The 21,751-nt window shown below is 40.0% G+C and overlaps 1 protein-coding gene across 1 annotated transcript in view; it reads right to left on the bottom strand.

Moving 5' to 3' along the window:
* Positions 1-9,439: 9,439 nt before the first annotated feature.
* Positions 9,440-21,751, bottom strand: part of WNT7A (Wnt family member 7A) — a 32,405-nt gene continuing 20,093 nt past the window's right edge. The window contains exon 4 of the mRNA XM_031608643.2: positions 9,440-10,866. Coding sequence (XP_031464503.1) covers positions 10,387-10,866 — 480 coding nt within the window. The 3' untranslated portion in view covers positions 9,440-10,386. The remainder of the gene's footprint in view (positions 10,867-21,751) is intronic.

Consider the following 21,751-nt stretch of genomic DNA (forward strand, 5'->3'; position numbering starts at 1 on the left):
ACTGTCCGACATAAATCATTAGCTACTGTCTCATTCCAGGTGTACACAGGTGCTGTTTAAAAAAAAAAAAAAAAAAAAGTGATAAATTTTATGTTTGTAAACATAACTCTGTCAAAACTAATCCTGTTCCTGGCAGATGAAGATGTTATCCATACCTCTCAGTAAGGCAATATACATTTTCAGGAAATAAAGCTCCCAGTATATAATTAGCTTAAAATGGCAGTCCATAGGGAAGCAGGGGTAAGTGCTGTATTTTAAGCTGGGTAGCTATGAAAGAAGCTGCTCTCTCTGTCAATATTGCATATATGTGTGGCAGACCATTCCAAAAATGTCAAGTAAATGTGGCTGGGCTGAGCAGAACAGCTCTGGGCTGAGTCTCTGCTGTGGGCTGTGGGCAGACACTGGTGACATCCCAAGGAGCTCTTTGGCCTTCTCCCACGTTCTATACCCAGTGTGTGGAAGATAGAGATTGCAATTTGTAGTCATGGCAACCATGCTGGTGAATGCTGCCTTCCTCTTTGCTCACCCTACCTGCGATATGCAGGGTCCTTTTAAAGATTGGCTTTTGTGCTGTGCTCTTTTTGTAGAGTTGAGAGCCAACTTTAGCTTCTGAAAAGATGAAACCCAAGTGAGCCACTGGTGCTGTGGGTAGGTGTGCTGCTACCTTGGTGCTGAACTGCAGCACGTCTGGATGCGCAGCGCTGAGCCCCTTGGCTCCTTCCTCACGTTAGGAGAGGCCAGCTGTAGCCTGAGCTTAAGACACTGCTCGTTTATGCCATCTCTGCCAGTATTCCTGGGAGAGGTTGGGGAGGTGTGATGAGACCATGTGAAAATCTTTGAGCTGTGTGTTGTACAGCTGTGTCCCTTGTTGTACTCAGCCTCCCAAGCACTTGGCACAGCAGTGTCAGGGTACAACTCCCTTCAGGCTTTGAAGAAGGACCTTCCCAAGGCATGGGGATGGGCAGAGATCAGAGAAGCAGAGCTAGTTGTGGAAATCGGGTACCCACCGTGTCTGAACGTGGTTTTCAACTGCTGCTTTTGAAGCTCTGAATTCACCATGAACTTTTTTGTAAAAACGCATTGGAAGAAAATAAGTATTTTCTTTAAAAGAGTTGAAGAAACTGATAATAATAATGCATTGCAATATAATTCTTCTAGTGCTAATTCAGCCTAAGTGCTAGTGTTCATCATCACTGCTTAGAGCATTGGAAAAACATCTACTAAGGGTTTTCCACATACATTTTTCTAGTAATCAGTAGCTTAACATTTCTTGAGCTCGGTTATGTAACTAGATCATTAGATTAACATTCGGGACCTATTTACTGTGACAGAAAAACAATACTCCTATGATCTATCGTGAGCTGGTTTTAGATTTCTAATTCCAACAGTAAATATGGTTGATAAACTCGCAGTTAAATTAACGTGATATCCCTGAAATATTAGTAGCATTTTGTGCTTTACAGATGAGAATAGATGTTGCAATTAGTTCTCAAGGAATTAATCTGAATTTCAGTCCTTTCAGGTTTTTGTTCTCTTCATACAGCCTATAAATACAACAGGCAGGGTTTATGTCATTGGACTCTTAATGTTATAAACATTTAATGAAGTTAGATTTGAAGTACAACACATTGTAAAATTGAGCTGATCTTGCTGGGGAGACAAAGGGAAGAAAATTGTTCGAGTCATTTGGAAAACAAATTAAGAATTACATTCACTTAAGTTTGAGGTGGAGGAAAAAATACAATCAAGACATATAGACCCATTCTAATTCAAAGGACAGGACTGGGACCAGAGGAAGCCTCTGTCCATGTTAGGTGCCATGCTCAATAAATTAACAGCACTGTCAGCAGCTGCAGCAGCCCGACATGAATCACTTGGGAGATGACAAGCAGTGCTTTCCTAGAAATTGGAGGAATCTCACTCTAAACACTGCAGCTCAGATTCATTTTTCGCAAAGTAGCTACTCTAGCAGCTGGAGATTTCAGTGCTATCAGCCATATGTTTTCACTCTAGCACCAATATTTAACTTATTGCGGGGACGTTCACCTGCTCCCAGCGTTGCTCCCATTTCATCAGGCATGGCTCTCACTGTCCGGCTCTCAAGCGTGATGCTGTGTCCTTTGGCTGCAGGACAAAGCTCTCCCTCCCAGAAAGGCCTGCAAATGCTTTCCTGTAATTGGCTTTCTAAGGAACGTGTTGGAGTGTAAGCTTCTCTCACCTTCTCAAGTGGGAGCAAGGGACTTCACTGGCAGCCAGATCAGCTTGCTAGTACGGTTTAACAGCACCTAGCATCCCCTAAAGTGCTAAGCGGGAAGAAAAGCAATAAATAAAAATAAAACCCTATTAGCAAAGGATTACTGTGTAAAAACCTAAGACAATGAGCAGGAAAAGTGAAGGGCAACGGACGTGTTAAAATGCTGCAGACAACAAGCTGCTCAGAGGAAAGTGTATTTGTTCTTTCTTTTTAAAACTCATTATTTATCATCTCTTTTATTTGGGCCTAATGTCTCACTAATGAATTCCAGGGGGATTTTTGAATCATGGTGATATCATGGGTTAAACCCCTCTCTACTTTTTGAATGTAAATTCTTCTTGGCATTCTTACTTATTGCAGAGCATTGACTTCTTTCCTACAACAAAACCAAACGCTATTTGGTTTTGCATAGTTAACATTTTGCTAATGGGTAGCCAAGATTCTCTCAGCAGCTCAACAACATTTTCTAAAGCACACTGGCGTTGTTGTAGCAACTGGTGGCTGATCTGTGAATAAAGCAGATGTCATTGTGGCAGGAGAAAGAGAAAATAATCTATCACCCAGCCACTACCATTCCTGCCCAAACAAGTCATCAAAATGACAACTTTGGTGTGCAGACATCAGTTAAGATCTGCCTATCACCTTAACTCATCTTCTCGATGCATAGACCAACATTATGTTATAAATGCTGAGAATTTCTCAGCCCCTCACTGTTGCCTTTCTCACGAAGACGGCGCAGCGACAGCGAGGATGTGCAGAGGCACTGATGGTTTGCCAGCTTCCCTTTAAGCTTTGATTGATTTTGCGCTTTCGTCCAAGCTGGTCTGGCCTAAATAAACACAATATATATTCTGGGAAGTTTTTCTCTTTACTGCTTCATTTGAACGCAGTTCACGTGGCTCGCAACTAAAGATGGGCAAGTGTCAAAATATCCTGACTCATACCCAAGAGGAAAGACAGAAACAGAAAAATTACTGTTCTAACTGCTCAGAAAGTTTTTAATCCATTTATGTATTTTTTAGCTTCTGTTCTCAATCTCAGTTTGTACTTAGAGAGCACAGCTCATTGACCTGAGTGAGTCACCTCACATCTCCGTCCTTTGGTAACAGAAAACACTGTACAGTTCAGTGCTATCCTGCTAAATGCTTCCCACTAGAATGTTGGATAACTGTTTTATTTGCTTTCAGTGATGATGCATCGCAGTAACTTCTTGCTTTATGAAGACCCACAGATTTTATAGTCAGCTTCAGCTTTCCAGAAGCTTTTGTCCTCACTGCTGTCTGCATCTTCTGACTTACAAAGTTTGCTCTCTGCTACCTACTTTGCCTCATATCTTTGGCAGTCATTTGACTTAAGGAGACAAAACAGGAGAGCAGGTTTGTATGATTGCCCCGGTGTGTGACTCATACTTAATGTGGAGGCTATTTAATGAGGCTGAGAGGAGAAAGGAGTGTCCTCACTTCAGCTATATATGGCGTACAGTGAATCTACTGCATGCAGTGAATGCATTTCTAAAATGTTAAAATCCATTTATATATATAAAAATTGAGGCAAACTAGATACTGCTCAAGTTCCATAAAGCAGCATGGCAAAAGCTAGAAATCTGGGCCACAGTCCTGATTCTTTCACAGGCTTCCTTTGTGCCCACTGGCAAACCCTCTCGTGCTTTGTGTCCTGATTTCCTGTCTGCTTAATAGTGACTGACTAAGGCCAGGCTTAGTGCAGAACATTTGTTCAGCTTGACACCATAGCATTATAGATGGCCAAAAGGAGTTATCCTGTTGATTTTTGGTGGTGGTGGTGTTGTTTTGGTTTTGTTTGTTTGTTCTTTAAGATATTTAATTTTTTTTTTTTTTTTTTTGTAGTGATAAGTTATCACACTTTCGTGTGATAGTGTTACGGTCCAACACTACTGCCTGTGCTGCATCTTCTGTGCTCTTCTCTGTTGACTCCCTTCTCAAGATGTCTGTAGTTATAAACAGTTCTGATCAAATATAAATAATTTGAACACTAAGCTCTATATGGACAGATGTGTAGCCACTCATAGTACATATTACTGTGGGCTCACTTATTAAGGAATAGTTGCTAGGAGATAATTTAAGTGCATGAAACAACTCACAAAACAGTTTTCTTGCTGATTCAATGGAATAGATGCTTGGTTTTGCTTTGAGCCAAATACCATTGCACTATGAGCTGGGCAGCAACTAAGCAGCCTTAGCTTGGGCTGAAATTTGTCCATTCAGCTAAGCCTTCCTTCCCTGCTACACTCAGTAATGAGTCTTCATGCACTGAAATTTTCAAGGATTTTCCTTCCTAAATGCTGCTTCTGTTTTCCAAAGCTTTTCCAGGCTGCACCCTATCTGCAATAGGACATTAGTTTCTTTATCATTCTAGGTTATTCTTGTGTCTCTCCGTGATACTTGTCTGACAAACTGCTTAGTACTGAAATGATGAGTTAGGGGGACATGGTGTATTGGATGCAGAGCAATTCCAGATCTCTTGTTTTGGTCTGAAAAACTAGAGGTACATTGTGAGAGGACCAATGGTTTTGGTGCTGATCGTACTGCTTCTCCATTGTGTTGTATCCCCACATACAGACAGAAAGTCATGATGCACAAGTCATCAGGGACCAGGCATGGATCAGTGAGCTTATAAACACCACAGAGAGCTAAAACTCCAAGTGCTGGGAGGGAATAAAATAACAAGTAACAAATATATGCTGTAGGCAGGCAGGAAAATAGGACAGTGAAGCACTGCAGTACAAGAAAGTTGTGCATAGTGTGTTGTTCTCAAGGAAAATTGTCTGTTCATTAGTATCAGGAAGAGGTGCACAAGGTTTTATGTGCTGCTAGTATCAGGTTGGTGACATACTGCTAGTGAACTGCTTGTATCAAAAGCCACAAAACTAACTGTGGATCTGGTATGATACACAAAACGTATTTTTTTGGTGTAGAGAAAGGATGCAAGCTAGCAGAGGAAGCACAAAAATTAACTTTATATTTTCACGTGAAAAGAACTTGGCTATGACTTCATAAGCACAGGTGCTGATAGAATATTGATATCATCCTCTTTACCTTGATTCTTGGTTTTGTGCATGCAAACCTAGAAATATTTCCTTCAGTATATATATATAAGGTATGATGTAAATATAATCTCAGCTTGTCCCAGAGATACCAAATCCAGTTACAGAGCAGAAATGTTTCCTACCAAGAGTTTGATACAGTGACATAGCTGACAGGAAGAAAAGATGTACTTGAGAGCAGCAATAGTCAGGCTGCCCTTAGAAGTGTGATTTCTCTGGGACTTGTTTGTGGCCGCCCTTAGTTGCCAATGGCACTGCATGCTACCAATGAATCCATTAATGTGTAACAACAAAAGGGAAAAAACATACTTTCCTAAAACTCCAAAGCACCAAACTTAGAGGTTTTACAGCATGTCTTCTGAGCTGGGTAAGAGAATCACCAAGTTTTGGTATCGCTCTTCGGTCCTTTAGATCTCTTCTCATCTTGACTTAATCATATGTTATTGTTTGTTGCCAGAAGAAGAATTCCCTTAATTTTTGTTCAAGAGTAAAACACCTGCCTTTTAGGAATTCTTGGTATGGTTTTGACCACAAAAACATAACTTAGGTTAGCAGACTACGTCACTTTTCATGGTGAGAGTTATCCAAGATAACCACGAATTGAGGAAGAATGTTTTGGAATGAAGCAGAGGTTCATTGTTTGCAGTTCTGCTGTGTGATAAAATTCCTGTACTCAGTTCAGTTTGGTACAGTTTGGGAACAGTAATGTCCCAACTGAGGTGATACCCTGCTGGCTGAGAGCAGCAGTATCAGTTAGATTGGGCCACCCCTGTCTGTGCACATCTAACACTGCATCTGCTGTTTTGCCAAAGAGAGCTGGAGGGCTTGTTTGATTGAGCTTCCTGGGGGTAGCACTATAGGACTATAATAGTCAATGTTCTCATTTTCACAGTGCACCTCTCTGGACACCTATAGCAATGGTAAACATAAATACCTTCTCAGAAATACTTATGTGGAATCTTCACTTGAATATGTGCACCTGACTGCAGTCTGTGATTCTGCATTCAACAAATTGCTTTTAGAGTGTGATCAGTAACAAACAATGTTATAATCCACAAGGTAATTCATTAAGAGCTTTGTGTAATATCGTATACGTCCATTACTTTCCTGTTCTAAGTAACTGTGTACCCTTACAATAACTTGACCAAATGAGCCATGTAAGTGTATATTTTCAGGATGTTTTTCATTTAATTCTCTCTGTTGAAAGTCATACTTCCATTAGGCTTGTGCATGCATGGCAGAGAAATCTTAGTTACTGACCAATACGAGTTTTAGGTGGGTATTTCAAGTACTCAAGCAAATTGTATTCAGGTTAGTTGTCCTTTTAAAAAGGCACTGAGGTAAAATCCTTAAAACCTGTATAGAAATCCCAATGTGGAGTAGCATCTTTTCCATGAGTCAGGCTTTTAGTATCAAATAAGTGATATTTCATAAATAACAGCTTTCCTATTTGCAGTTGTGTTTGCTCTCTTACTCCTTCTGCTCCTCTTACTCTTCCTTGAATGTATGCTTTCCTTAAAAACTCTGCTAGGTTGTCAATGTGGATGGCAATCCAGCACTTCCCTGGGTTAGTGCAGATGAAAAGATGTATTTTCTTTTGAGGGCTGTATTGTTCTGCAGTTGTGTGCATTTCAATCCCATTGTGTGGTTCTTCACCAAGTCAAAACAGAGCTCTTCTATCCCGGAGGACAAAGAACAAACTGTTGTCGGGGGGAGAAATATCTACAAGATCGTAAATCTTTCTCGCTCTCCTGTTTATTCTTTATGCCATTCAAGCACATTTAGAGAATGGCCAATTAACTCCAGACACAGTGGATTCTGATGGCCAGATTTCCCTTATCTAAGTGGATTGGACACTGCCAAAAAATTTTCAAACACTTTCTAGTTGAATGCATTTGATTTTCCTTGATCTTTAATTCATACTTTGCAAACTGATATCGCAGTTATCAGTCAAATTGAAATTTTCTCTAAGTAGTGCACAGATCACCAGCAGTACTGTAAACCCAACGGTTGGGCAAAGTGTACCGAATTCATTTAATTATGCACTCCTTTAGTATATGAGAAAAACTGTTTAAAGACATTTGTCCTTCAAGAATTAGCCTGCCGGCTGTCCATTGCACGTCAGTGCAAACTGAAATATACAAGAAGCAGGAGACTTTTGGGTTGCTTTCCTATGGAAAAACGTGCCACAAAAGTAACAACTTGTAAAATAGCTGTAATCAGTGAAGAAAACACACTTCTGATGAGGATGTGATACCTGCTAATGTAAAAAAAAATGTAAAAATAAATCCAAACAAAGGAGAAGAGATTCCAAAGTTAAAAATCAGATCTGAGCTACTTCACCATAACGGAGCGTTGTAATTAACACCCATACTTCATTACATTTTATGCCTTCTCAATTCTCGATGCATGGAATTCAGAATGAAAAGCATGAAAATTCCATGAAAATAATTGCTTTTATATAGCTTTATATTGACGAGTCATAAGTTTGAATAGAAGTTATGGTCATCATTTTACCTAGCTCTTTCACGCTGGTGTCTGAATAACAAAAAAATTATACGACATGTTAAGTGGCAGGTCTGCAAAAACCATATTTAATTCCAGCTATGCACTGCAAGGAAACTGCTTGGGCTTTTGTTCTTACATGAATATATATGTGAGAGGGGAGTTTGAAAGAAAGCCACATCACATTCAGACAGCTTCTGAAAGGCCAGGCTATCCTGCTGGAACCGTGCATCTCTTAAAGTACTTCTGGATACTTCTGTCTCAGAAAGTTTTCTGACAGTTTTCCCCATTTCAGTCTTAGATGGGAGTTATGCCTTAGAAAGAGGATTGGTGCCAAGATGTGTATCACCTATTCCTTGCCACACTTGCTGTTATTAACAAGAATCAGTGAATATAGTGCACACTGCCTACTGGTTTGTTTCCCTTACTGATGCCTCACTAAAGGTGTGAGATCCTGTATTATCAGCATTATCAGTAAGTCTGGGCCACGTTCCTACCCAATGGGAAGAAAAAAAAAAAAAATTAAAATTGGATTGTTTTTATCAGCCACAAAAGAATCCAGCAAGAGGAACAGAAAGCTTCCAAAAGCAGAAAAATATTTGCTCCTCTTATATCTGGAGAAATGAACAGTGATGAAAAAGGAAATGCCATAAAGAGAACAGAAGAAGGTTTAACTGGGCTCTGAAAAACAACACAGCAGTCTTTAAATTTGCCTAGGTGTTTTTTTGGGTTTTTGAGCTCCAGCCTTTTGGAGGAAAGAATAATGTAAATGCCAAAGAGAGTTGGACAAAAAGTAAGCATTGTATCCTATCTATGAGAAGCAGACGATGTGTATCACGCTAGTTTTTACAGTCACAGTCTACAGTCTTCCACTGATTAAAATCAAATTTGACAGTAACACAATATAGAGGTTTAACTGACAGCACACACAGCACATTTGCTAGTCATAACGCCAGAGTTTAATGACTGATGCATGTGGGAAGCTAATTCGGACTTTTTTTCCTGAATGGGATAAGCGAGCATCCAGTTAATACCAATCATTAATTCAAGCCATGTGACAAAATTGATGCTACATACCATGTTCTTGTTTTGCATATTCTGCAGATTGAGCTGCAGGAAAAGAGCCAGTTTGTACACACATCCGGAGAGAAAGTTCATTCTGCTTTCTGACACATCCACCAATTGCAGCTGAATGTATCCAGCTTGCTGCTGTTGTGTCCACAAGCTAATTAGCCTTTCTCTGTTAAATAGCCAAAGAATTACAAATTGTATGCCTGTTTTGAGAAAAAGTACAGGTTGAACAAGCAGACGTAGTATAAATAAAATATTTATATAAAAATAGTCTCTTACAAAATATACTCTCTTATCCTATGGTTGATTTTCCAAAAGATGGAAGTTTGTCTGGAGTTTCTTATTTTTAGACATATTTCAAACAGGATTTTATTAATGTTTCTTTCTTTAATTGAAGGAAAAAAAAAAAAAAAAAAAACCCAATCTGGTAAAGATTTGCAACCCTTACCACTACCTTTTGTTCCAGACAACTAGCAGCAAACAGGGGAAAAAAAAAAAAAGAAAAAAAAAGAAAAAAAAAGAAAAAATTCAGTGTGTTTGTGTATGTACATATATATATATAAAATGCCAACTTTTGTACTTAAACATCTAGTACGGTAGAACACATCCTGCAAGTCCAACTATTAGAAATATCCTAGGAAAGAATGATATATACAGCTCCAGTTTTACCTTGCTGTTTCTAGAAAATTATTCCACAAAGAAAGCAAGCTATCTACTTTAATTGCAGAATAGTTCCAAAAATGTCGGTAGAGTTCTTTTTAATTAAATAAATTAATATTAGTTTTATCTGAATAAATTGTTAAATATTGCTATTATTATGTCCCAAGTGTCCCAAATCCCTGTGCTAAATCTGCAGCACGCACACGCACACAAAAGGCAGATAAAGCAGTGTCTACAGAAAATTTCAACAGTTCTACTCGCTGTAGCAAATGTTATGAAGTGGAAGGATGGGCAAGACCAGCAGAAGCTTTTCACACGTGTAGAAGCCTACATCTGTATCATCCGCACGCTCACATGGGCGAGTCACAGCGGGGCACTGTCCATCGCCTCCTGTGCAAAGCCCGTGTCTCAGGGTTTGTCCCCCACTCTCCCCGCTCCTTCTACACACAAGTTTTTGACCATCCTTTTTTCCAAACCGAGAGTTCGTTGCCGCGGTCAGAAAATTTTCTCTGGTGTCTCTTCACAAGGCAGTCACTGCTTTTTTGCTAGAGAAGCGCAGATAAATTGATGTGATCTCTCTGTTTCATGTGGCAGGGTGCTCAGTGGAGTTTGAGGTTTTATGATTTGTTTCTCGGCTGATTTTTGTTAAGAGTCTGAAATATGCATCCACAAACGTGAGAAGGAAAGATGGGGATCCATTTGTCAGCATTTCTTCTGGGAGAGCAGGTCTTTGCTACAGTCTTGTGTAGGTTTGTTGAGCGCATGTGCAAATGTACTCATGGCAGGGACACGGTCAGCCTGTCCAGCCACGGACTCACTTACAGGTATATACTTCTGTTCTTTCACTGCATGTGTTACATTTAACATAGCAGCACCAATGAAATTTGCAGTTGCACTGCCACACTCTCGAGTACTGGTGTGTGTTGTAGCCTCGACCGCAGCACATCAGGTCGCAGCCATTGGACTGCTGGGCCGTCTTGTTGCACATCCTCCCCTGCGTTCCCACGCTGCCCGTGACGGGGTCTTCTTCACAATAATTGGGAGATTTTTCTATGTACACTAAATCTGTATCCATGGGTTTGCGATACGAAAGTGGCTTCTTTATTTTGAGGAAGGTTGGACGCTTGTTGCGACTTGCTCTCACTGGCTCCACTTGAACTGCTTCGTTGTATTTGTCCTTAAGGATGTAGCCCAGCTCCCGGAATTTTGGCAGAGTTGTCCAGCACGTTTTAGTGGTACAGGATCCCGAGACCCCATGGCATTTGCACTCTAACTTCATGTTCTCTTCCAGAATCTGGATTTGGAAGAACAAAGAATAACGCTTTAATAAAAACTAGACACTTTTAAAAATCAGAGTGGAAAAAAAAAACAAAGCCAGGGTTATCTGATGCATGTGGAGGGGTTTGTTCTCCATCATAAACTGCCACCAGACATAAGCTGGGTTCCCACCAAAGCTGTGGGTTCTGCTTTCCTGGAGATGCTGTTGCAGGTGTCAGCTGAGCTCTACACGCAAAGCCAATTCCCCACTTGCAATTTGGGTTAAGCAGGGAAGGTGACTGCCTAATTTCATAGCCTATGGGCCAAGGGTAAATTGAGATCCTTATTAACCACAGCTTTTGTTCTCCTTCATTTGCCAAAGAGTTTTACTGTGTACTGTGCTTCAGATTTGTCTGTTTTCCAATTTTTTGCATATGGCAGCAAAGTAAGGAACTAGCAGAAAAGCCCACCTTTACAACAGCAACTTTACACAAAATACCAAATGCAGAATTCCCTTTCAACTCAGCAACAGACACCAGACCTTGATTTTGCAAATAGAGATTCCAAAATAAAGCACACTTGGGTGCTTTGACCTGAAAATGGTGTAAGCTGGAGCAAGATGCGAACAAGCAGATAAATGCTATCAATGCTTATCCTTCTGTTGGGCATCATCTGTTCAAAGTGTTGCAAGTTAGTGCTCCAGTTTGGAAATCTTTTTGGAAATACTATTTCAGTATACCATAGCCTTAAATTTGCCTTTGCTTAATGTATAGTGTAATACAGTCTTCCCAGTTCTTTCTGGAAGCTTTAGAGCATTTTGCCATCTGTCACATGGATAATGGAGCATAAAAAATGCCCAGGGTACTCTTCAAGAAAACTGCCTTTGTCTTAAAGCATGAGGAGTAAGAGTAAAGAGAAGGAATTCCATTCATGTTTTGTCATCGATTCTTGTTAACAAAAGAAATAAAAATCTACCTCCGTAATAATGTAAAAGCCTCTCAAAATATTAATATCATGACTTGCTCCATCCTGTCTCACATTCTCTTCTATGTTACATCTTATGTTTAAGACTGAGTTGTCACTACTTCCCTTTTGACAGCCACAAACTTCGTGTTCCCTTCATCCTTCATATTCCTTGAAACTTTATCCCTGTATCTTCTCCCTCCTGCTGTTTGCTTACCAGCCCCAGTCACAGCCAACTAGAACTGGATGCCAGCTTAGACCCTGCTGTTTGTCCTGAGCCCAATAGTTGCCCTCACTTCATGGCTATACTATGTTAATGCTAGAGAACATACTAATTGAGAGAATCATTCAAGCAATTAATTTCCCACTGGTGTTGGCTTGCAAAGAGAACAGAACAATTGTGATTGCATTCTGCCTAGCCATGCAGATGGCAGCAGCGGGAAGCCCACTGGGGGATTATCTGTGTTCAGGGTGTGGCCTCATATCTTTTCCCTAGAATTCTCAGTAGATCTGTGCAGCCCCAAACCTGGGCAGCCTGGAAGGCAGGAGGAGGTCAGTGACATGGAAATCTGAATTAGCCTTTTGCTATAATCCCCCACTTTCAGTTTTAGACTTTAGGAAAAGTTACCATGCAGGCATCGGCTGCTTTCTACTAGCTTATTACTCATGGCTGTTCCTATGTCACCGAGGCACAGGAATTGCTATTACCTAACCTTAGGTTAGTAGGTACCTGTTTTGTTAATTCACTGGTCTTCCTCTGCCCCTTTTCAGTGGAGGGAAAAAAAAAAAAAAAAGATTTCAAAGGCATTAAAATGGCTTTGGTTTTATTTCAGTCCATCCAGTGATGTGTCCAGGATAAAAAACCCCTAGAAAATATAGATCTAAGATTTTGATGGCTGTGAACTTAGCCTGTACTGTGTCACATTATGTGCTACTGTTTTAAAATTAAATTTCCAGGCAAACCATCCACCCAATGGCTGCCCATAAAACTCAGATGCAAGAAACTTTTATATTCAGATCTACATCTTAACTTGCAGCTCTGCTCAGACTTTGGCTTACGTTTTGCATTATCTTGTTATCTTGAGTTTCTCTCTCAACCACTGCATACTTCTTTTATTGCTCACTCATTCATAAGGTAGTATGCTTAGAAGATAGATTAGGAGACGGAAAAGGAGTTATAGCACAGTAACCGGAAAAATAACATAAATTCTTTCAGTCTCATTTGTACCTTTTTAAAAGCTCTCCTTTTTTAATTTGAAACTAGCCAGGGATACATTTCTGGGTCCTAATTCAATCACTGCTTGCATTCAAGTGTCTGGCCCTATATCTGGTCAGATGTTCAAACTTGCAACAAAATATTTCTAACATTCAAATCCTCCCAATTGACTTGAAACATAAATACAAACCGCAGAATGGCCTAACGTCATCTATCCAGGTAGAGCTTTTTTTTCTAAAGTGTAAATAGTCTCTATTGCCTTTTGGTTTATTCCATTACCATCCCACTTACAGACAGGGATCTCTGAGAGAATGAGCAGTGCCCCTGGAAAGAGCTGAGCAAGCAGTTGGAGTGGTCCAGAACCAGGCTACTGTGTGTCATGTGCTGGCCTTGTGCTCCAGGTGACAAAATGCCATCCCAACCAGCCACTGCATTTCTGGTCTCATCTGGGGCTGGGTACAGGCAGTTAAACGGGCTCGCTTCACCTGAAGATGGGAAGTTTGACCAATACTAGTTGAGCCCAAGCACTATGGGTCCCTTTTAGGTGACAAAAAACACTTGGGGGTGTGGGCAGGGGACAGACAGATGGGAAAGAGTTTTGATGGCTTTTGTCGTTTTTTACATAATACTTTCTAAGATGTTCTAGCTAACTCTCCCATACTGACACCTATTGGGGTTGTATTTCTGAGGAAACATGCTACAATCACTCAAATACAACTGCCTAACTTGGGCCTACTGCACTATGCCATCAAACTTGCCTTTCCATCTCTGACTCTTCTAGCCCAGACTCTCAGCCTCCCACTCACAAACCCTTGTGTTGGTTTTGTTCTTATTCATACATCCTCCTTGCAGTTTCTTTCAGTGCAGTATTTTGCAAATTCAGCTGGAGATTAATTTGCTTCTACAGCATTAGAAAATAGGCTACATGTGGTTTGAACCATCTGTCCTGGGCAAAAGTTGGTAATGGTGATTTGATAATTTCACTGCACTGTGATATTTGGTACCTGGACTCTTTTTTTGAAAGTACTCTTTGGGTAGGGACAGGAGGCCTTCCCTGTGGTTTCCATGAGCCAAAAGAAGCACTCTACCCCTTCACTTCAGCACTTGGTCTGTGTTAAAAAGAGGAAACACTGAATCTTTTGAAAACAGGATTTGCTCCTCTGGAGGTTTTAGCCAGCAGCTCCTACTTTTCATGTTAGATTAAGACTTCATGTATGTAGCAGACTGATTTTCCTAGATGGTACGAGGCTTGAAGGGTGACAAATTTTAAATCTATTTCCTCTGTTTCTTACCAAATGACAATATCCAGCTCCGTCAGCCATGGAAAGTAAATGTATGCACCAGCGAGTGCACTAAACTGGATCAGATGCTAACAAAGAACTGGAGTTCTTTTAGCTTTGTCCACTTTTTCTTTGAGTTCCTATAGTAAACTGTCAGTACTTGTTTCTCTCTTTCTCTCTCCTTTGCCATTAGCCTCTGGGAAATAGTTTGTGTGAAGAGAACTTGCGCTGGCTCTCTCTGTTGATGTTATCTTCAGATATAGTACCTTTGGGCACTGCCATAAGGAACATAACATGTTTTTTCTTTGCCTTTAGTTTTGTAGAAAATCTGTAGGGTGTGTCAGGTGAGGGTGGCAAGCTGAAGCCCTGGAGAGCCGTTGGAGCAGCAGGAACTAAAGGGGATTGGGTGTGTGGGTTTCAGCAAATGCAGAGGTGGCTGTGAGGCTGACATGGCCAGAAAGCTGGTTTCCCTCCTGCTATGAGTTTTCTCAGCTCAGCATCCCTTCTGGCTCATAACTCATCCAGTCAGTGCTGTGTATGCTGTGTACCTTCCCGGGTGCTCAACACTGAAGCACATATGGCTTTCTAAATGCATCTTCCAGGGCAGACTGGAGCACAGTGTGCCCCCCCAGTGTGGACAGGTAATGCTAACGCACAACACTGCACCAGAATACTAAAGCACTCAGTGCCAAAGCTGTCCTGACTTAAAGCATGAAATATACTCCCATCCGCAGGGCATTCTTCTTCACCAAGATTTCACACAGACACTCTGCTTCACAGCATGGTACCAGTATCATCGTGCTCAAGGCCAGGGACCCTTTAGTGCAGCATCAGAAATAACTCTAACTCGGTCTATGTGTGAAGCACATGCAAACAGGGAGACAGTGGATACTGATTTCTGTCTTACTGGGGCCATAAACTCTCTTAATTTCATCTGACATTGCATCACCTGGATCAGGAAATACCTGTCTCCTATAAGGGCTTGCAGATGCATCTCTACTATAGATCAGAGAAAACAAAACCACAGACAGAACTATGAATTTTTCACTCTGGAGAAGAACATGGAAGGACAGCTCTCTGGGAAGCAGTGCCAGTGCCTCACCTCTCTTTGAGTAAAGAATTTCTCCTAACATCTCATCTAAATCTCCTCTCTTTCTGTTTAAAGCCATTCCCTCTTGTCCTATTACTATCAGACTATATGAAAGTTGGTCCCTTCCTGTTCATAAGCTCTCCTGAAAGAGAGAGGCAAAGAATGCACATGCAGGCTGAAAAGCAGCTATCTCTATCTAAAGTAAGTAGAAAATTACTCTGCCACTAATTTCATTTAAGTGTGCCAATAATCTCAAAACAATACAACCATTTAAGTAGCTTGCTAGGACTGTCTTAACACCAGAACTTTGAAATTTGAGGAAAATAAAAATAGTACTTAGTGCCCTTTGACTTGAAAACCAAAATGAACATGAAAGAGCATAAAAGGAGAAATGCTGCCAAAGACAAACCATACAAACCCTTTAAAAAGTGTGAGAAACAGTGTATCTTAAAAGTACCAACACGGAAATCTAAAGTTGGCAAGAACATGAGCGAAAAGAAGGATTATTTACCACCAGTGGATGTCCAGTAGCGATATTAATAGAGCTGTTGTAAAAAGCGTTAGGTAGAGTCAAAACATTTTTTGCATATCTTATGGCAAACTAACTGTGAATGAGTCTGGAATTGACTGTGTCCCACACTAGAAGTGACTCATTCCAGACTGTCTTTCATATTTCAGTTGATTGTATCATCAACTTAATCAGCACAGTCAGATGATGGCTTTTCCTCATATTTTTTCATTAGTAAATCTGTGTAAAATAATATCTGAAATTGAAGTCAGCATCAGACAGATTTGTTACACAGACTATCCCAAAATACTACTACCATTGGTAGCTTAAGCCTTTTTTCTCACTGTAAGAAATTTTCCATTTCTAATAAAAAACGGCCAGGAAATCAGCATAGAACATGACTAATCATACACCAATCAAACCACCATTTCATTTTCCTAGAAATAGCTGTCTAAAGAAAATCATGCAGACTGTCTAAGGACTAATTATGAAGACAGCCAAGAGAATGCTGATAAATGACAGAATGCTAGAAACATCCCAGCTTGTACCCAGTACAACCATTTACCTTCAATATTTTAAAGTTCAGAAACACTTCTTCCAAATTCTAACTCATAATTCCTTTCCATATGAAGAGTTCATAAATTCTTTTCTCTCATAAATTTAACCTTTTGTGCACTCCCACAAAGCAGGAGGTTCCTCACCTTTCTTTACAGAGTTTGATAATCATTTTGATTCTTTCTCACCTGAAACGTTAGTTGCTCTTTACTTCACCTTTGTAAAGAAGTTGACCACGTGCAGCAATTATTTTCTAAATACAGCTTCTATTTCTATTATGTATCAAATGAGTAAAGAAAAATTGAGATGTTAGTCATTCAGAATGGTCACACTGCTCATGCAGTGGTGTCAGCATGCGCAAGCTGAATGAGATTTTCTCTTCTTTCCCTTGGTAAGTTGCATCACTTCAATTAGAGGACAGAAGACCTAATGCCCTTCATTCAGTGACTGATGCTGTGCAGAATAGCAAATGAACACCCAAGTCTGAGAGCATCAGTAAAAGCTGAGAGGAACGAAGCAAAAATATTTTCTCCTATGTATTTTTATTTTAGCTCTGTTAACTTTCAGGACTTACCATGCATTAAATCTATTTATCACTGCTTCTGAGACCAAAAACCAAACAGCAGTAGAAAACAATTCTTACAATATACCTTCACAATTGCCACCTTTGACAAATAGTTGGACATAGGATAGGAAGGGCACCAGAGATACAATGAGACAGCTTCTCACACTATATTAAATGCTCTTCTCAAATTTAACCGCAAGGCACGGCCCTTGCCTTTCTTCAAACTGCAGGGACAGCTCTTTGAAATAAAACAAGGTGTCATGATACTTTGGCTCTCTGCCACTGAGGGGTTCTTCTAGGAGAAAACCTTATATCCCATCTAGCTGTTCCTAGGATAAGCTTCTGCCAAAACCTCTCAGCTTTGCAAAAGTATCTAGAAAAGTGGATTCCACGTATGCGGCTCAAAGCCTGTATCTCGCTTGCTCGTTCCTCAGTATTTTTCTCTGACGGCTCCACAAATCTAATCACGGTCCCTGAAAGTCAAATAAGGTTCTTCAGTTTTTATTTATCTTCATCAAGATACTGCTTGAGGAGATAGCGGGCGCGATGTGGCAACACCTGATGTTAATAGCTCGACAAAATCTGATACGGACTTGAAAGGAATGATACACAAAGAAATCCACACTGCCACGTCAGGCAGTCCCTCCTCAGAGCAGGTCTCCTGCCAGGTATTCTCCCTCACCCCCTCCATTTGCGTCGTATCTGATAACAGCTACAAGCTGGTAGTCTGTGGGATTCCTTGCCTTTTTACGTCTCTCATGAACACATTCCTGTTTTCCCCAGAGAGAAAGTACCTGCACCCTTCTCTCTCTGGTCATCAAAATGTAAAACGAAACCATTAATTCATGAGCTGGAACCATGAGCTTCAGGCTGAGTTTCACATGCTCTTAAGGGATATGGCTGGTGACAAAGTTTTCTGAGTAACACCAAACACAAAACCCTCTTCCCCACCTTTCCTTCTGTTAGCAGGAAGTCCTTTTGTAAAAGCTTTTCTCAACTATGAATTACGAAGCTAATGCTTAGATAAAGTTTTATACCAGGAAATGGACTTAGTGTTGTTCCTATTGAACAGTTGGCAAATAGGTTGTGAGACTGGGGGTTCTTGGTGTAGGATTTTTTGTTTTCTGAGTTGCTAGTGACAAACACACTGTACTTGAAAATTAGCTTGAGAGTTTGAGTGGTTACTGCTGTGATGCCTTTTTGGTACGTCCATCTGCAAGACTGCTCTGACTTGTATATTGCTTCTACTGATTTTTCTATTTAAAAGCAAGACAAGTATTTTAACTGGAAAAAAAATGGAAAAATTTGAAAACATAGCTGTCAATGTGTTTGATAAACTACTTGCTATTTAAAAAAATAACTCTTGGGAGACCCATTATCACCTAAGATTAGACTGGATCAATGTAATGCCAAGTAAGTGTCATCATGTAGGAAGTTTAAAAATCAGTCATAAAAAGGAGTTTGGAAAAAATAGTTCTGAAAAAAAAAAAAAAAGGTTTCTTTTAATGTGCTTTCACCTACAATTATTGGAAGTTGAATTTTCTTAGAGCCATTCAATAACTGGGGCTGTTCAGCCTGGAGAAGAGGAGGATCCAGGGAGACCTGAGAGCAGCCCTTCAATAACTAGAGGGGATGTAAGGAGGAAGGGGACAGACTCTTTGGTGGGGTCCAAGACATAGGACAAAAGGAAATGGTTTCAAACTAAAAGAAGGGGGATTTAGATTGGCTATAAGGAAGAAGTTTTCTACAGTAAGGGCAGCGAGGCACTGGCACAGGTTGCCCAGAGAGGTGGTGGATGCCCTGTCCCTGGAGTCACTCAAGGTCAGGCTGCGTGGGCTCAGAGCATCTGATGGAGCTGTAGTTGTCTCTGTTCACTGCAGGGAAGCTGGACCAGGTGATCTTCAAAGCTCCCCTCTTAAAAGATTCTATGATTCTATGTGAATTTATACTTTCTATTTGTATAAGTGAAAGTATGAATTCCTAACCTCAGACAGAAACAAGATTGTGAGATTAAGAGAAATGTTATCTAGGATCATTATTTGCTGCTGTTCAAGCAAAACTGACACTGTGGGTATGATGGATTATAGCTTGTGAAATACTCTTCTTGTCTGGTTTACCTGTATCATGAAGCTAAAAAAGACTGGAAAATGGGATGATGGTGCTACAGAATTATGGTTATATTATCTAGTTCACCTTATTATCACTACGTAAGTTTTCTATAGTACATATCTTCCTCTGCAAAAAGATTCTGGACATTCTGTTCATGCCAGAAGAGAATAAAAGGTGATGATGAAGGTGTTTTGAAAATGGAAAAACAACATGATGTTCACTGACACTAAGATGATTTACAAAGAAAATGACACAGCAGTTTTTCTGGATTTGGACATGTTATCAACGTAACATTTCTTCTTATATAGAATCACAGAACTGCTCAGGTTAGAAAAAGCCTTCAAGATCAAGTCCAACCACAACCTAACCATACTACCCTAACTCTAACAACCATCACTAAAGCATGTCCCTGAGCATACCATATGTACTTTCCTTACATTTTGGTCACAGATTAAAAATCACTCCAAAATAATTCTGAAAAAGACCTGTGATCTGTGCAGTATTCTATTATGTATTTGAAAGATGATGAATATCCATTGTTAAAAATGCCACTTTCCCTAATCTTGCTTCATTCTGTGAGCTCAGTGTATGGATCAGAGACTAATGAAGTCAGCTAAATCTTGGCCAGGTAATGTCTGCAGACATAGACCTCTTCAAAGTCAATATAATCATTCTAACATCCTATGTCCAGTGAATCTGGTTTTAGCTTTGATCTTGGGATGGTGATCTTCACTTGTACTCCGTGCTTCTAAATGGCAGTGCATCGAGATGTAGGGTGGTGTGCTTTAAAAAGTAACAGTAAGAAATACAATTTGTCTACTGTTTATATCTTAGGATGCCATTTCAGAAGTAATTGGAGGTTCTCCTAGATAAGATGAACCAAAATTTATTTATGTTCCTCAAGTTGCGAACACAACGGGTTAAAGACTTAGGGGTTACTCAGGTTTTGTTACAGCCCTGCTCTGCTAGTCAGGGATGTCAATGCCGTCGCTTAGGGCTATCTCACACAGCCTGAGTAATACTTCACTGCTGAGGTAAAAGAAGAGGAAGAAAAAAAGGTAGGGAAAACAGGAAATGACACAACTCAAATCCATCCTTGTCACAGCTAATGTACACAGAGCGAGGGATGGTACAGGGTTGACTCATTCCCACTAAACTTCATCTTCCATTTAACTCTCCCCACTGGTAGCAAAGCGCTCAGATGAAGTGCTGCTGGCACTGAGTAATAAAGAATTGGGAGCACCCAGGTAGAGCATTTTGACAAATGCTTCAGCTGTCAAGAGAAAAGTTTCTGAAGTGTGATAGAAACCGAACAGCCTTACTTGTTCCAGACAACTCATCAGAAAACACCTCTTGTGCTAAACTAATAAAGCCAGATACTGGCGAGAGCGCTAGTTGCAAAATAATATCACTTCATATTGCTTCCACATATTTTTAACCAATAGACATACACAATTATAGGCTTTTTTAGTTAGATTCCAGACCACGAGAGTTAACCGTTAGGTACACAGCAAATAATACCATGCAAGGAGTATTTCTCATGATTAAAAATAAGTTAGTATCAGTTCTCTAAGCCAGTATATTTGGTAAATAGTGGATGATTTACCTTTCCATCAAGCTTTCTGGGTGATCTCAAAGTACTTCTACACTGATGTCTCAGTATTTCCTTTACAAAAACTAACTTAAATTCTTAAGGAACTTCTTCAGCCCAGAAAGAAGCACCAGTTATCTTCATCTTTGGTTCACAGGGAGACATCACTTTGAGTCCAAATATTTACATCATAAAATAACATGGTGTTAATTATGATATTCTGGGATATCATAATTATGGTGGGAATAACTCTTCCACAAGGAAGACTTCCAAGTTATACACCTAAGAGTTTTCCCCCTCCAGTTGCAGTTGGGACAACAGATCCATGCTTCCATGTTTTCAAATAGCTCCCACTTATCAGAGATAAGATCCTACCAGCAGAGCCTATCTCTGTAGCTTAGCAGCTGCCAAGATTAGCATGCCCGTGTCCAGGCCAAGAATTTTAACGTGGATCTTCTGGCCCGTTGTCAATTAAAATTTCCTCCAATGCAGAAGAACATGGAATTTCCTAATTTTATTTACAATTCCCGGTGCAGTCTAAGTAAACTTCTTTGGCTTTCTGTCTTGCATACTAGATTTTCCTCTTTTTCATTCTAACAGATATTTTAGCAATAGCTGAAGCTTTCATTTAACAAGTGAGTAATCAGATATTAACAGAAATTCACTTTTAAAGAGCAGTATGTTGAAGCACATTATTGCCCTCAGTCAGCTCATCCTCCATACCAGACATAGCTCTTGCTTTTTGCTAGTGGATCTGACTAGCTGTGTATTATTTATTGATGACTTAAAAAGCAACATCCAACAATACCATTAATTGTTCCCCTTAGTAAGCCACTTATTTTCTATTAATTGAGCCTTGACATCAACACTGATAACAGAGTGTTAACCAGCTGCTGTAGGTCTTTAGTTCACAAGATCATAGGATGCCTGTAACAACAGCTTGTAAACACCAGCTTTACCCATTCAGGAACCCATCTATGACAGAAACCATGGACATCTGTTACACATTCAATGTATTAATCAGATATTAATTTTATAAATATCC

This window comes from Phasianus colchicus, chromosome 11 (genome assembly GCF_987193195.1).
Source record: "Phasianus colchicus chromosome 11, bPhaCol1.hap1.1, whole genome shotgun sequence".
Taxonomy (NCBI): Eukaryota; Metazoa; Chordata; class Aves; order Galliformes; family Phasianidae; genus Phasianus; species Phasianus colchicus.